Source organism: Carlito syrichta, unplaced genomic scaffold (genome assembly GCF_000164805.1).
Source record: "Carlito syrichta isolate Samal-C Ts95f unplaced genomic scaffold, Tarsius_syrichta-2.0.1 Scaffold309724, whole genome shotgun sequence".
Classification (NCBI taxonomy): Eukaryota; Metazoa; Chordata; class Mammalia; order Primates; family Tarsiidae; genus Carlito; species Carlito syrichta.
The window spans coordinates 607,627-625,292 of record NW_007253820.1 but is presented as its reverse complement, the minus strand read 5'-3'; the positions used below and the strand labels follow the sequence as shown (position 1 = coordinate 625,292).

The 17,666-nt window shown below is 42.5% G+C and overlaps 1 protein-coding gene across 4 annotated transcripts in view; it reads right to left on the bottom strand.

The window, feature by feature from the left end:
• The window catches only part of ITCH (itchy E3 ubiquitin protein ligase), a 148,752-nt gene that overhangs the window by 99,739 nt on the left and 31,347 nt on the right, over positions 1–17,666 (bottom strand). For 3 of the 4 annotated variants that reach the window (XM_008067625.2, XM_008067626.2, XM_021717385.1), the window contains exon 3: positions 743–833. In XM_008067625.2, coding sequence (XP_008065816.1) covers positions 743–812 — 70 coding nt within the window. In that variant the 5' untranslated portion in view covers positions 813–833. Of the gene's footprint in view, positions 1–742; positions 839–17,666 lie in introns of those variants that run through there. The other variant, XM_021717386.1, reaches the window with a different exon arrangement.

Genomic DNA, 17,666 nt, shown 5'->3' with positions numbered 1-17,666 from the left:
AAAAAAAAAAAAAAAATTAACTGGGCATGGTGGCACGTGCCTGTAGTTCCAGCTACTTGGAAGGCTAAGGCAGAAGGATCATCTGAGCCCAGCAGATTGAGGCTGTGGTGGCTGTGAGCTTGCCACTGTATTCCAGCCTGGGAGACAGAATGAGACTCTGGGCTCAAAAAAAAACCCAAAATAAAAACAAACAAAATTCATACTTACACATCTCCCTTTCCCCTAAGAAAAAGAATACATAACCATCTGTACTCCACTGCGTGGTGGGATAATCTCTCTGTGATCACAACCTTCCCACCTTCTCACCAGTGCACACCAATAAATGTGTATGCCTTTTCTCCTATTAATATGCCTTTTGTCAGCTGATTTTCAGTAAATCTTCAGAGAGCAAAGGGTAAGTTTTCCCTTGGTCCTTACAATAATAACAAACATTGACTTTTAAATGGGTAAACTCCATGGGATATGACACTAAAGCTGTTAATAAAATACAAAGCAAAAAAGTAATAAAATAAAATACAAAGCAAAAAATATCAGTAAAAGAAAAAAAATCCTGGAAAATATCCAATAATATCTTGAGTTAAAAACATAGTATTTACATATCTAAACACTTTATTTATTCATTTAGCAAATATTAATTCAGCACCTCATCTATAATAGCTACTAACAATTATGATCTTTTAAGATTGTTTTTAAATCTAAGGGAAAAAAACAAAGTAGAATAGTGGATCTTTTTAAGACTCACCAGTGATCTGAAGTTGTGATTTCATGGTCAGGCTACCCATTGAACCAAGTTGTGATCCACTTTCAGACATACCACCGATAGGTCAGCAAACCTGAATAAGACAAAGGAGACACTGTAAACATAAAAAATTCCCATTTAAAAAATATGTTAAAAGTGCTAACCTAACCATTACTTAAGGCCCCATAACCACAAATGGCTCAACACTGCTAAACACAATTTTCAATTGTAATCTTCATTCTACCTAACCTATCACAAAATCTGATATAGTTGATCATTCCCTCCTCCAAGGTTTACCTTCGTCCCTTGAGTTCCTGGTTCAAGCTACAAACATTCCTTTCCTGACAAAATACAAGACACTAAATTTGTCTCCCTGTCTCTGCACTTGCTCCCTATCTATGGCACCATACATTCTCACACAGTAACCCAATCACAATAAGTTTTTTAAATGAAAGTCCAGGCACAGTGGCTCATGTCTGTAATCCCAGCACTTTGGGAAGCAGAAGCAAGACCAGTCTGGACAACTGGATTCAACTGGATTCAAGACCAGTCTGGACAACTTAGCAAGACCACATCTCTACAATAAATCAAAAAATTAGCTGGGTGTGGTAGAGTGTGCCTGTGGTTCCAGCTACTTGGAAGGCTGACACAGAAGGATCACCTGAGCCCAGCAGGTTGAGGCTGCGGTGACCGTGAGCGTGCCATTGCACTCTAGCCTGTGTGACAGTGAGACACTCACTCAAAAAAAAAGTCATATCATGTTCTACTCTGCTTAAAACTTCCTATCTCAGTCAGGCATGGCGGCTCACGCCTGTAATTCCATCACTTTGGGAGGCAAAGTCAAAAGCCCAGGGTTCAAAACCAGCCTGGGCAACATGGCGAGACCTCGTCTCTATAATAAGTTAAAAAATGAGCTGGGCATGGTGACATGCACCTATAATTCCAGCAACTTAGAAGACTGAGGTGGAAGATTGCCTGAGTCCAGCAGGTCAAGGCTGCCGCAGCCGTGAGCACACCAGTACACTCCAGCCTGGGCGACAGAGTGAGACTTTGACTCAAAAAAATAAAATAAGCCAGGCTCGATGGCTCAGCCTGTAATCCAGCGCCTTTGGGTGGCTGAAGTGAGTGGATTGCCTGAGCCCGTGTGTTTGAGACCTGCATGGGCAGGCGAGACCTCATCTCTACAATAAATAAAAAAATTAGCCGGGCGTGGTAGCGCGCGCCTGTAGTTCCAGCTACTTGGAAGGCTGAGGTGGAAGGATCGCAGGAGCCCAGCAGGTCGAGACTGTGGTGGCTGGGAGCGGCCACTGCACTCCAGTCTGGGCGACAGAGTGAGACCCCAACTCAAAAATAAAATAAAATAAAATAAAATGAAATAAAAAATAAAAGACCTCCTAATTCACTTAAAATACAATCCTTACCTTATGCTTACAGAAGTCCCACTCTATTCTGCCTAAGTGACTCTCTGGCCCAACCTCACATTATTATTCTCTCCACCTACTGGAACTCTAGGTTTATTTCTCTTTCTTATCTACACTAAGGTCATTCCAGCTTTAGGGGCTTTTTTTTTTTTTTAGACCAGTCTCTGTCACCCAGACTGGAGTGCAGTAACACACTCACGGCCACCGCAGCTGGGCTCAGGTGACCCTTCTCCTTCAGCCTTTCAAGTAGCTGAAACTACAGGCGTGGGTCACCATACTGGCTCATTTTTTGATTTATTGTAAAGATGAGGTTTTACAAAGTTGACCGGGCTGGTCTCAAACCCCTGGGCTCAGGCGATCCTCTCACCTTGGCCTCCCAAAATGTTGGGAACACAGGCATGAGCCACCACACCCAGCTGCTTTAGGGACTTTAAACTTACTATTTCCTCTGCAGGAATGCTCTTCTCTCTATCTTAAATAGCTAATGCCTTCTTAATATTACCTCCGAGGAGAATTCTGGCCAGACTACTGAATCTAAAGTCGTCATCTTGTTAGTTTCTGTCACGTAATTAAATTTTTTCTCATTTCTTTGGTTGTAAGGTCCACTAGAGTAAGTACCTTCTCTACCTCATGAACCAGTGCTTGGAATATTCTACAGTGTTTGTTTGGTTTTAATTCAAGTGCACAATGTAGATTAAGGTTCACTTTTATCTTACACAGTTGTACAGATTTTAATCTACGCAAAATGCACAATGCCACGTTTCCACTATTACAAGTATCATAGTCTCACCACCCTTGTGCTTCACCTAGTCATCCCTCTCCCCTCATCCTGAACTCTTAGCAACCACTTATTTTTACACTCTCTGTAATTTTGCCTCATCCAGAGTATCAAATAGTTTGAATCATGCAACAGAGTTTTTCCAGGCTAGTTTCTTTTGCTCAGCAATATAATTTAAAGTTCCTCTATGTCTTTTCATAGCTTGATGGCTTTTTATTGCTGAATAATATTCCAGTGTGTAGTTGTACCACTGCTAATTCATTTACCAACTGAAGAATATCTTGGTTGCAGTCAGAGTCCTCCTCTGTTGACCAGGCTGGCAACTATAAATAGAGCTGCTAGAAAATATTTACTTGCAGGCTATTATGTGGATGTAAGCTTTCAACTTATGGGTAGATTGGGTAAACAGGAATACAACTGCTAAATGATAATGGTATGTCTGTGTTTTAGCTTGTAAGAAACTGCCAAATGGTCTCCCAAAGTAGCTGTACTACTTTGCATTCCTATCAGGATTGAAGGAGAATTCCTGTTGCTCTACATTTAGTACTGTCAGTTTTTCAGAATTTAGTCATTCTATTAGGTGTACAATATTTCATTACTGCTTTAACTTGCAATTTTCCTATGACATATGATACTGAGAATTTTTTTCATGTGCTTATTTGCTATCTATATACATATATATTTTGTCTGGTGATGTTTCTGTTAACATCTTTTGTCCACTTTTTAACTGGGTTGTTTTATTACTGTTGAGTTTTTTTGTGTACTTTAGATACAATCCTTCGTCAGATATGTTTTGCAAATATTTTCTCACAGTCTATGGCTTATCTACTCATACCTTTTATAACTAGTAGATTTAATTTTAATAAAATTCAACTTGTCAATTTCTCCTTTCATGGATTGTGCTTTTGGTATTGTATCTAAAAACTCATCACCATCTCTTCAACAAATGAAGCCATGACAACTGAATATCCATATGTAAAAGAATGAAGCTGGACCCCTCATTTTTTTTTTGAGTTGTAGTCTAACTCTGTCGCCCAGGCTGGAATGCAGTGACACGTTTAAGGCCACCTCAGCCTTGACCTGCTGGGCTCAGGCGATCCTTCCACCCCAGCCTTCCAAGTAGCTGGAACTACAGGCACACACCACCACGCTCAGCTAATTTTTTGATGTATTGTAGAGATGAGGTCTTGCCAAGTTGCCGAGGCTAGTCTTAAACCAGTGGGCTCAGGCAATCCTCTCAGCTTGACCTCCCAAAGTGCTGGGCTTTATAGGCATGAGCCACTGCGCCTAGTCTCCTATCTTATATTCAAAAACTAACGAAAAATGGATCAAACAAGTAGCAAAATAGACATTATTCTCAAAGAACTGCGGATGTGTGTTTCTACCTGTCTAGTAAGCTCCCTGAAGGACTGGTTCAAGGGTTTGCCTTTGTTTCCTCTGTCTCTGCGCCTTCTCAGGGTAAGGCAGCTTTTCTTTTCTTTTCTTTTTTTTTTTGAGTCGGAGTCTCACTCTGTCACCCAGGCTGGAGTGCAATGGCACACTCACAGCCACTGCAGTCTCAACCTGCTGGGCCCAAGAGATCCTTCCGCCTCAGCCTTCCAAGTAGCTAGAACCACAGGCATGTGCCACCACACCTGGCTTTTTTATTTTTATTGTAGAAATGAGGTCTTACCATGATGCTCAGGTTGGTCTCAAACCCCTGAGCTCAGGCAATACTCTCACCTCCGCCTCCCAAAGTGTTGGGATTCTAGGCTTGAGGCACTGCACCCAGCTAATTTTTTAATTTATTGTAGAGATGAGGTCTCGCCATGTTGCCCAGGCTGGTCTCGAACCTATGGGCTCAGGCAATCCTCTTACCTCAGCCTCCCAAAGTACTGAGATTACAAGCATGAGCCACCCCGCCTGGGCAGGGTGAGGCAGCTTTTCAAGCAGTATTTGTCAAAAGCATGTAAAAGCAAATGTAGGCCAGCACGGTGACTCACGCCTGTAATCACTGCACTTTGGGAGGTGGAGGCGAGAAGATTGCTTGAATCCAGGGTTGAAGCCTGGGCAACTTGACAAGACTTCATCTCTACAACAAATCAAAAAATTAGCTGAGTGTGGTGGCACACATCTGTAGTTCCAGCTACTTGGAAGGCAGAGGCAGAAGGATCACCTGAGCTCAGCATGTCACGGCTGCGGTGGTCATGTGCATGCCACTGCACTCCAACCTGGGTGACATGAGTGAGACTCCAACTCAAAAAAAAAAAAAAGCAAATGTATTAATCACTGCAACTGAAACTTGAAGCAAAAGATAACAGGTACAGCACAAAATAGCCTGAAAAGACTGGATTGAAGAGGCTGGAGAAAGCAATTGTGGGGGGTAGGGTAATAGGGACTTTGAAAAGCACCTGCGGGCCAGGCTCAGTGGCTCAGCCTGTAATCCGAGCACTTTGGGAGGCCAAGGTGAATGGATTGCCTGAGCCCGCTGGTTCAAGACCAGCCCAGGCCACTTGGTGAGACCTCCATCTCTACAATAAAATAAAATAAAAAATTAACCAGGCATGGTAGCGCACACCTGTAGTTCCGGCTACGTGGAAGGCCGAGGCAGAAGGATCGCCAGGGCCCAGCAGGTCGACGCTGGGGTGGCCATGAATGTGCCACTGCACTCATGCCTACACGACAGAGTGAGACTCCAACTCAAAAAAAAAAAAGAAAAAGAAAAAGCACCTGGGTATTGTGGGAAATCTAGAAGTCCATGCATATGTCCAGGGCTGGATGCATGCTCAGAAAAGACTTGAGAAAACACTAAACTCTTAATTCTGGCTGACCTTCAGGCTCCCCCACGCATGCAGGAAGTAAAGGCTAAGGCACAGTTTTAAAATACCTGGGCTAAGGATTTGAGTGCCCAACAGAGAGCCAAATCTGCAAACACTGGGAGGGGAGTTCTGGGAGTGGGAGGTCCCAGCAGTTTAAGGAAATCTGTCAAATCACTAACTGACCACTAAACTAGCAGAACACAGACTTCAATGGGCACACATGACAAAGAATACAGACTTTACCAAACTAGTTTGAAAAAAATCACTAAACAAGCAAACAACAACCACAACAAGCAGCAACGAACCATGAAGGGTAAAGGAATAACCTGCTTTTCCTTTGGGTTTATTTTTGTTTGTTTGTTTGTTCTGAGACAATGTCTCACTCTATTGCCCAGGCTGGAATGCAAAGGCACAATCATAGTTCACTGAGCCTCAAACTACTAGAATCAAGCAAACCTCTCACCTCAGCATCATAAGTAGCTGGAACTTCAGGGATGCTCCACCACACACCTGGCTAATTTCTAAATTTGTGTGTGTGTGTGTGTGTATGTGTATGTAGATGGGAGTCTTGCTATGTATGTTGTCCAAGCTGGTCTGGAACTCCTAGGTTCAAGTGATCCTCCCGCCTCAGCCTCCCAAGTAGCTGGGATTACAGGCCCAAGCTACTGCATCTCACTTTTTTAAAAACAGAAACAAACAAAAAAATCCTAAAATTCATATGAAACAAAAAAAGATCCAGAATAGCCAAAACAATCTTGAGAAAGAACTAAGTTAGAAGCATCATGCTTTTTTATTTCAAAATATATTACAAAGCCACAGTAATTAAGATAGTTTGATACTGACATAAAACACAGACAAAACAGACCAATGGGACAAAATTGAAAGTCCAGAAATAAACATATGCATATACAGTCAACTAATCTTCAACAGATCTCCTACTAGGGTGCAAGAAAACACAATGGGAATGTGCAAATCAAAACCACAATGAGATGCTACTTCACACAAACTAGAATGACTATAATAAAGAGATAAATGTTGACAAGAAAGTGGAGAACTGGAAATCTCATACGTTGCTAAAGGGAATGTAAATGTAAATGATGCAACCACTATGGAAAATAGCTTAGTGGTTCCTCAAAAAGTTAAACATAGAATTACCATATGAAGTCTAGGCATGGTAGCTCACCCCTACAATTCCAGCACTTTGAGAGGCCAAGGTGAGAGAACTGCCTGAGCCCACTGGTTCAAGACCAGCCTGGGCAACTTGGTGAGACCACATCTCTACAATAAAAAAAAAAAAAAAATTAGCCAGGCGTGGTGGCACATGCCTGTGTTTCTAGCTACTTGGAAGGCTGAGGCGGAAGGATCACCTGAGCCCAGCAGGTTGAGGCTGCGGTGACTGTGAGTGCCACTGCACTCCAGCCTGGGCGACAGAGTGAGACTTCAACTCAAAAAAATTATCATATGATTCAGCAACCCAAAAGAACTGAAAACACATATCCTCACAAAAACTTGTACACAAGCCAGGGTCGGTGGCTCAGCCTGTGATTCCAGCATTTTGGAAGGCCGAAGTGAATGGATTGCCTGAGCCCGCGAGTTCGAGATCAGCCCAGGCAAATTGGCGACGCCTTGTCTCTACAAAAAGTAAAAAAAAATTAGCCGGGCATGGTAGCGCTCACCTGTAGTTCCGGCTACTTGGAAGGCTGAGTTGGAAGGATTGCCAGAGCCCAGCAGGTTGTTGCTGCGGTGGCCAAGAGGCATGCCACTGCCCTCCAGCCTGGATGACAAAGTGAGACTCCAACTCAAAAAAAACCCAAAAACTTGTACACAAAAGTTCACAGCATTATTAATAAAGCCAAAAAGTTAGCTGGGCTCGGTGGCTCAGCCTGTAATCCCGCGCCTTTGGGAGGCTGAGGTGAGTGGATTGCCTGAGCCCGCAGGTTCGAGACCCGCCTGGGCAGTGAGACCTCATCTCTACAATAAATCAAAAAATCAGCTGGGCATGGTAGCGCATGCCTGTAATTCCGGCTACTTGGAAGGCTGAGGCGGAAGGATCGCCAGAGACCAGCAGGTCGAGGCTGCGGTGGCCGGGAGCGGCCACTGCACTCCAGTCTGGGCGATAGAGTGAGACTCCAACTCAAAAAAATAAAAAATTTTTAAAAATTAAAAAAATAAAGCCAAAAAGTGGAAACAATTCAAACACCCATCAACTAATGAATGGATACATATGTGGCATATTCATACGATGGAATATTCTTCAGCAATAAAAAGAAATGATGCACTTATGAACGCTGTATCATAGATACATCTTCAAAATATTATCCTAAGAGAAAGAAGCCAATCACTAAGAAACATATATCATATGACTACATTTATACAAAACGTCCAGAACAGGCATATCTATAGGGGTAGCAAGTAGAGTATTGGCAGCCTAGGACTGAGGGGATGGGGAATTGAAGATGACAGTGGAAAGACACAGTGCTTTTGGAAGTCATGTTTTAAAATTGTGGGGATGAATGCACAAATCTGCATATACTTACGGCCACTGAGTTGTACATCTTATACTTGTATAAATTCTAGGTTCTATGGTATGTAAGCTCTACCTCAACTGCATTATTGTATGGGATATGACCTATAGCTCAATAAAGCCGTTAAAAGCAAAACCATTAGCCGGGCGTGGCAGCGCTCGCCTGTAGTTCCGGCTACTTCGAAGGCTGAGGTTGGATTGCTGGAGCCCAGCAGGTCGAGGCTGCAGTGGCTGGGAGCGGCCACTGCACTCCAGTCTGGGCGACAGAGTGAGACTTCAACTCAAAAAATTAAAAAATTAAAAAAGCAAAACAAGAAACAAAAAAAGATTAAAGGAAAATTTTTATTTTACTAGACTAAAATAACTGACCTCCAATGGACACACTCACTAGAAGAATTTCAAACAAATTTGCTTCAAGAATAAAGAAAAGTCAGGCACAGTGGCTCATGCCTATAATTCCAGCACTTTATGAGGCCAAGGCAAGAGGACTGCCTGAGCTCAGGGGTTTGAGACCAGCCTGAGCAACACAGCGAGACCTCTCCTCTACAATAAATCAAAAAATTAGCCAGCCATGGTAGGACATGCCTGAAGTTCCAGCTACTTTAAAGGCTGCGGCAGAGGGATCACCTGAGCCCAGCAGGTCAAGGCTGCGGTGGTCGTGACCATGCCACTGCATTCCAGCCTGGGTGGCAGAGTGAGACACCAACTCAAAAAAAAAAAAAAAAAAAGAAGAAAGAGAATGACCCTTGAATGAATTTCTGCAGCTCAAAATGCAAAAGTGACTAAGAAAATGGCAAACATTAGGTAAGTCCAAAAAACAATGTCTAATTTGGAGATTCAAAATATATATAAAAAGCAAAAATGCTGAAAAACAGCATTAAAGTGACTACTGTTAATTGTTCCAAGATCACTGTATTTATTGTTCAGGACAAGGCAAAGATACCAACTAACTTTTGTCAAGTTAATATGCAAGTTAAAATCTCAAAAGCAAGCACAGAAAAAAAATTTAAAATGTACAGATTCCAAACAAGCATAAAAAAATGTTTGAGAGGAAAATAGTATCGATTCAAAGACATGCAAAAAGTAGACACAAAAAGAACTAAAATATGAGACAAGGATTTCTGCAAAAAAGATGACAGATTCAACACAAGCAACCAATCCTCTTTCAAATTTCCCCTATACTGTAGTGAAGGGATTTAAAAATGTTTTAAAGTAAAATGGTAAAGGTCTAAAGAAACAGAAGTAGAGAAAAAAAAAACAAGCAAAACTTAAGGAAGCTAAAAAGCAGACGGACCAATACTAATTGACAGCACATCTAGTTAACTCCAATGTTGGTAATAGGGAAAAGCAAAGAACCAAGTTGGTTTACGCTGCAGCTTCCTTACTCAAGAGAAGGCACCAGGCAACTCTAAAGGTAGGGAGTAAAGTTGGGACACACAAGCAATATTGGTTGAAAGCTATTTCATACCAGAAAGTTCAGGTGTTTTTCCTCTAGAGACGGTAAAACAGAGCATCTCTGCAATGGGAGATAGCAGACACAGTTGAAAGCTAAAAAACATATCCAAAATAGCGGAATTAAGGGAACATATGCAAAATGAATGATAAAACTCCCAGCCCACTCTAGCCTCTAGCCAGGCCTTAATCAACCAGGCAAGAGACAGAACAAGCCTTGCTTTTTGGGGGGGGGTAGGTCAGGGTCTCACTGTGTTGCCCAGGCTAGAATGCAGTGATCAGGGCTCACCAAAGCCTCAAAATCCTGGGCTCAGGTGATCCTCTCACCTCAGTTCTCGAGTAGCTGGGACTATGGCACATACAACCACACCAGACTAATATTTAGATTCTCAATAATCCAGTTTTAAATGAATTTTTAGTCCTTGTAAGAACTGGCTAGCATCATGTCTTGTTTTTTCTAAAACTTGACGGCACAGTTGAGTTTCCCATTCTTTATTTTCATAAATATTTTTAGATTTAAACCCCCATTAGCTAAAGAACTTTGCAACTTGGAAGAATCTAATTAGTATAATTTCCAAATACATTAAGGTAGATTCCAAGTGACTGATGTGGTCAATGTCACCACATTAACAATGACAAATAATAAATATTATTAGGTAAGCACTATCATTCACTCTAGTTATTTGATCACAGAATGTCTCCAATCTGATGCTCTGAGGCAGGGATCTCAGCAATTTTCTGTAAAGGGCCAGAGAGTAAATACTTTAGGTTTTGAGAGCTATACAATTTCTTGTCACAACTACTCAGTCTTGCCACTGTAGTGTGAAAGCAGTCACAGATAACAAAAAAATGAGCGAAGAGCTGTGTTCCTGTAGAATTTTATTCACAAAAAACAGGCAAATGGCCAGATTTGGCCAACAGCCCATAGTTTGCTGATCCCTGCCCCTAAGCATCACAATGAAAAAACTAGGTACTAGCCAGGCTTGGTGGCTCAGCCTGTAATTCCACCACTGGGAGGCTGAGGTGAGTGGACTGCCTGAGCCTGCAGGTTCGAGATCTGCCTGGGGAACTTGGTGAGACCTCATCTCTACAATAAATCAAAAATTAGCTGGGCATGGTAGCGCGCACCTGTAATTCCAGCTACTTGAAAGGCTGAGGCGGAAGGATCGCCGGAGCCCAGCAGGTTGAGGCTGCGGTGGCCGGGAGCGGCCACTGCACTCCAGTCTGGGCGACAGAGTGAGACTCCAACTCTAAAAAAACAAAAAAAACAAGAAAAAAAGAAAAACTAGGTACTACTTGAGAACACCCCACATCTGTCACCTTAACTGCCAAAAACTAAGAAATTCGGAAGAGGTAAAATCCTTTGAGACATTAGAAAAATAGACAGAGAAAGAAAATCTTATAATTAAAATTTCCACATCATCCTCTTTACCGTCATTACTACTTCCTTTATTTGGCTCTCCTTGGACCACATAATAAGCTCAACATTTCTCCTTGCCTCACTCCAATGTGTCTACTGCAGTGTTGCCTACAGGATAGATGAATTCCCCAAATCTCTGATGATCCTCCATGATCTGGGCTTGCCTTCTTGTCTAATCTTATTTTCAACTCTCCCACGATCCAACTACACAAACTCACTCAGAGTACCCCCAGTACAACATTTGTTTAATACTTCTGAGGTTTGCTCATACTGTTCTGCTAAACATTTGACTCTTAGCTGGGCACAGTGGCTCACATCCATAATTCCAGCACTTTGGGAGGTTGAGGTGAGAGGACTGCCTGAGCCCACAGGTTTGAGATCAGCCTGAGCAACTTGGCAAGACCTCATCTCTACAATAAATCAAAAAATTAGCTGGGTGTAATGGCCTGTACCTGTAGTTCCAGTTACTTGGAAGGCTGAAGCAGAAGAATCACCTGAGCCCAGCAGGTCGAGGCTGCGGTGGCCATGAGTGTGCCACTGCACTCCAGCCTGGTCAACAGAGTGAGACCCAACTCAAAAAAAAAAAAAATTGACACTTCTTCCCCAAATTCCCAGTCATCTTGTCTTCTCTTACCCTTCAGTCTGCTCAAGCATCGATTATGTAGTAGTCTTCCCTAAACTCTAAAGTAAAAATAGTAAATTTCTTCTTGTGAATTCTATTCTAGACATCATAATGTGGTAATTAGTTGTGCAGACTTTGGAGTCAGGGAAATCTAGATCCACATCCCAGCACTGTTTCTCATACAGCACTGAATAAATTACTGAATTTCTCTGAGCCACAGTGTTCATCCATAACATGTGGATAATTTATAGTTTTTGTTTGTTTGTTTTTTTGAGTTGGAGTCTCACTCTGTCGCCCAGACTGGAGTGCAGTGGCTGCTCCCGGCCACCGCAGCCTCGACCTGCTGGGCTCCGGCGATCCTTCCGCCTCAGCCTTCCAAGTAGCCGGAATTACAGGCAAGCGCTACCACGCCCGGCTGATTTTTTTATTTATTGTAGAGATGAGGTCTCGCCAAGGTGCCCAGGCAGGTCTCAAACCCGCGGGTTCAGACAATCCACTTACCTCAGCCTCCCAAAGTGCTGGGATTACAGGCTGAGCCACCAAGCCCGGCTTAATTTATAGTTTTAAGAACTGAGATAGCATCTGTAAAGTGCTAAAGACAGTTGTAGGAAAACAGCCTATTACACGGCAAGAGTGATGCCACCTTGAAACAAAATCGTCAGGCTGATGGACATCTGACTCCCGCACACCAAGGTGTTCTGCAGCAAGGTCTTTAAACAATACCCAGATCATAAGATAACCCCTCATAAAGATGCTCATCTAACCTCCCCAGTGGTCATGAGTTTCAGAAAGTCTGAGATGTGACCAGTTGCACATGCTTTTACCCTAAAAGCTTGCTACATAAAGGACACTTTCTAGAGGAAGGTTGTGGGGATCCACCACCTCACAGCCAGCTGAGAAACTTCTGCTCCTAAGTTTCTATTGAATTCATCTTTCTGAGAAACTGGATTTGTCAGCCTCTTTCTTCACTCTCTCAGCTCCCTGGGCCTTCAGGAGTAGGTTTGCATATACCTGCTCACTTCCAAACAACAGTCTTAAACCTCCTAAGTGCTTAAGATGTCTCCTGTTTTCTGCAAAGTTGTCTCCCCTTTACAATTGTTTTCTTGAGGTCAGGGACCATTCATCCTTTATGCTAGAGCCTAGCATAGTACCCAAAGCATATTATTAGTATGCCCTCAAATATTTGTCCAATCAATAAATAAACACGGAAGAGGTATGATACTTATATAGAACACCCATGACATTAAGTAACTCTACCTTAGAAAAAGATTATCTTACACTTCTAAGCGGCTTCATGCCAGCAGGGGCCAGATGTTCACCTAATCAACAGAGACTGCACCCAACCAGTTAAGAACATAACCAGGGACATTCTTTACCACCTGTCTCTACCAAAGGACTTCACCAGCTCAAGATGGCCATCCTGAATGACCCCATCTTACTGTCACTCATGATCAGCACACATCATCTGCCACCAAAGGCTCTGCCCAAATCAAGACTCTTCCTTGAAAGATGTTGACATCTGTCAGGATCAGGCCAGGACACTCTCCTTGTCCATGTCCCTCTCCTTGGACTGGTTCGTTAACCCCCTTTTTCCTATCCCTTTTTCTCTTGATGTTAAAATCACTTTGATATGGAATGTTTAATCTGTAATATGTATATATTAATTAAGTACACTACTATGTATGATGTGCAATATTGACTAGGAGTGGCTTGAGCCTGGGCACCCATGGCTCCCACTACCAAGCGAAGGGGTAGATAGTACTAATGAGAACTGCCTACTTGGGAACTGCATGTAGCCGGGGTTTTTATGACTGAAATAGCATCAATAAAAGTCTGACTTTGCAGAAAGACAGAAGTGTGTGTGGACCTGGTTATGTGTGACTTTGTGCTCCTCAAGACAACATTCAAGGCAAATTTTTGTTCAACACTTCAAGGAAATTAAATTGAGACTATCTTTCTGAGACGTAAAGAGGCTTAAAAATATCTATTACAATCCAAACCGATCACCACTGTTCAACATTCCTCCAAATTAATGGGAACACTAATAACCTATAGAAAAGAGCCTCTACTAATAAATAAGTGAGGTTACAAAGAATTTTTGTTGTTGTTCTCGGGTCTACAATGGTAATATAAAAGCAACAAGTATATACACACTGCATGAAGTTTTGTTTTAGTCCCCATTCTAATAGGGAAAAATACAGATTTACAAAAATAAGAAAGTTTTTGCCCTCCTAGAATTTAAAATATGAGGGAGAACTATAATATAGTCTGCTCTGTGGAACCCGTGTATGCATAGTCATTTCCTGTATACTCAAGTTTCACATCCTATCATACTATATTTTCAATCTGCATTTGGTTGAAAAAAGGCTGCATACGAGTATAAGTAGATTCACACAGTCCACGCCTGCATTGTTCAAGGATCAACTGTAATTAGAACTACAAAAAATTGACGCTGTGTTCTCTGTATATATAAGTAACAACGCAGTAAAGAAATACTAACTTTAGTAATTTTGACTTTGTAGAAAGGGAAAATTCAGAGTGGATACCACAGAAGAGAAATAACTAAGGGTAAAAAAGATAACGTGAAGAGAACAGGGAATTTTTATTTATTTATTTATTTTTGAGTTGGAGTCTCACTCTGTCACCCAGACTGGAGTGCAGAGGCATGCTCCCAGTCACCGCAGCCTCAACCTGCTGGGCTCTGGCGATCCTTCCGCCTCAGCCTTCTAAGTAGCTGGAACTACAGGTGCGCGCTACCATGCCCGGCTAATTTTTTTTGATTTATTGTATAGATGAAGTCTCGCCAAGTTGCCCAGGCAGGTCTCGAACCTGTAGGCTCAGGCAATTCACTCACCTCAGCCTCCCAAGGCGCGGGATTACAGGCTGAGCCACCGAGCACGGCCGAAAACAGGGAATTTGCTCAAGCTTAGGGAACAAAAAAGGCACAAATGGGAAAATAATATAAAAAGAAATGACTACAGAAATCAATAGACTAAGTACCAAGCCCCAACTCTGCCATCAGCTATAATTATTAGAAACAAAAACTGTAATTCACAGGCAGTATGAATGTCTTCTTACAAAACCAAGAGACTATACAAAATACAACCAATAACAAACTAGAAAATCAACCAGTATCATGGACAAAGAGTAAGCCTTTTAATTGAAAAAAGTAAATTTTAATCTTAAAAGCCAACTACTTTGGTGTAACTATTCAAACTTGTGAACATAAGACATATTTATAACAGGGCAATATAAAGAACAAGAAAAACAGGTTTGGCACTAATGGAATTCAGATAGAGTTAAGAAGAAAATAAAATATACAAAGATTTGAACTCTTGGTCAGTTAGAAGTTTAGACACTGCAGTAATCCAATATGGCCTCCAATAATCCTCATCTCTGGCTATACAAACACTTAGGTAGTAACTCCCCTCCCAGTGACACGAGGCTGGCCTGTATAACCAACAGAATACAGTGGAAATGAGACTGTAGTCTTTTATTAAGCTAGGTCATTTTATTAAGCTAGGTCATAAAATTCATTACGAATTTTCCCTTGATCTCTAGGATTGCTTGCTCTAGGAGAAGCCAGCCAACACACTATGAAGATACTCAAGCAGTCCTATAGAGAAGTCTGCATGAGGAGAAACTGAAGCCTCCCACCAGGACCTAGCACCAATTTGCCAGTCAAGTCAGCCAACTTGGAAGCAGATCCTTCAGTCCAAATCAAGACTATAGATGAAGGCAGCCCTGCCTGACAGCTGACTGCCATCACGAGAGACACTAAGACAGAACTGCTCAGCCACACTGCTCCCAAATTTATAACCCACAGAAAGTGAATACTATTATAATCTGCTAAATTATGGGACTATTGCACAGCAATAAAAATACTATACAGAGTTTAACCTGAATATAATTTAAAAAGTTTTGTTTTTGTTTTTTTTGAGTTGGAGTCTCATTCTTGTCACCCAGGCTGGAGTATGGTGGCACGCTCACAGTCATGGCAGCCTCGACCTGCTGGGCTTAGGTGATCCTTCTGCCTCAACCTTCCAAGTAGCTGGAACTACAGATGCATGCTACCATGCCTGGCTAGTTTGTGTGTGTGTGTGTGTGTGTGATTTATTGTAGAGACGAGGTCTCACCTAGTTGCCCAGGCTTGTCTTAAACCCCCAGGCTCAGGCAATCCTCTCATCTCGGTCTCCCAATGTGCTGGGATTACAGGCTGAGCCACTGCACCCAGTCACAAAAATGTTTAACCTGAATTTAACACTGAGGAAATAATTATATCCAAAAGGTGTGACACTGTGCAAGTGGTCTGGACTCTTCCAAAAAAGTTAACATCATAAAAACAAAACAGGCAAGACAGCTATTGTAAAGTAAGAGAATAAAAAGACATAACCAAATGCAATGTATGAACCTTGACTGGTCCCTAGATCTGGGGATAAAGCCATAAAAGACTTGTAGAGATAATTGGAAATTTTTGAATATTAGTTGATATCACAAAATTATGCCTAGTTTTCTTTTTTTCCCCCCAAGTTGGAGTCTAACTCTGTTGCCCAGGATGGAGTACAGCGGCGTGTTCACAGTCACCGCAGCCTCAACCTGCTGGGCTCAGGCGATCCTTCTGCTTCAGCCTTCCAAATAGTTGGAACCACAAACATGCACCACCACACCTGGTTACAGTTTTCTTTAACAGAATAATATATGCTATGATGGTTCTGTAGGAAAATACCCTTTTCCTTGGGAGAAGTAATGCAAAAATGTTTAAGGGTGAAATGTGAGCTACAGTTTACTTTCTAACGGTTGAACAAAATTAAAAGTACATCTCGGCCAGAAGCGGTGGCTCATGCCTATAATCCCAGCACTTTGGGAGGCCAAGATGAGAGGACTGTCTGAGCACACAGGTTCGAGACCAACCGCAGCAACTTAGCGAGACCTCATTTCTAAAATAAATTTTAAAAATTAAGCTGGGCATGGTGGTGCGTGCCTATGGATGCAGCTACTTGGAAGGCTGAGGCAAAAGGATCGCCTGAGCCCAGCAGATAGAGGCTGCGGTGGCCATGAGCATGCCACTGCGCTTCAGCCTGGGCGACAGAGTGAGACTCCGACTCAAAAAAGAAAAGTACATCTCTCAGGCTGGGCATGGTGGCTCAAGCCTGTAAGCCCAGCACTTTGGAAGGCCAAGGCGAGAGGACTGCCTGAGCCCACAGGTTCGAGACCAGCCTGGACAACTTGGTGAGACCTTATCTTACAATAAACCAAAAAATTAACTGGGTGTGGTAGTGGGTACCTGTAGTTCCAGCTACTTGGAAGGCTGAAGTGGGAGGATCGCCTGAGCCCAGAAGGTTGAGGTTGAGGTGGCCCTGAGCATGCCACTGCACCCCAGCCTGGGTGACAGAGTGAGACTCCAATTCAAAAAAAAAAAAAGTACATCTCTTTAGCTAGAGAGAGAAAGAGAAAATGTGGTAAGACATTATTAACTGGTCAATCTAAAGACAGTAATCAGGTATTCACTACACTTTCAATTTTTATAGAGATTTGATCAATAGGTCAAATTAGAAATAAAATCTAGTTTTAAAAAATATAAAAAGGGGCCAGGTTCAGTGGCTCAGTCTGTAATCCCAGCACTTTGGGAGGCTGAGGCAAGTGGATTGCCTGAGACCGCGGGTTCGAGCCACTTGGCGAGACCTCATCTCTACAATAAATCAAAAATTAGCCGGGCATGGTAGCGCGTACCTGTAGCTCCAGCTACTTGGAAGGCTGAGGTGGAAGGATCGCCAGAGCCCAGCAGGTCGAGGTTGGGGTGGCCAGGAGCGGCTACTGCAGTCCAGTCTGGGTGACAGAGTGAGACTCCAACTCAAAAAAAAAAGAGAGAGAGTCTGAAGAAAAAAGAGGAGAAAAAAGAAGTCTTTATTTTC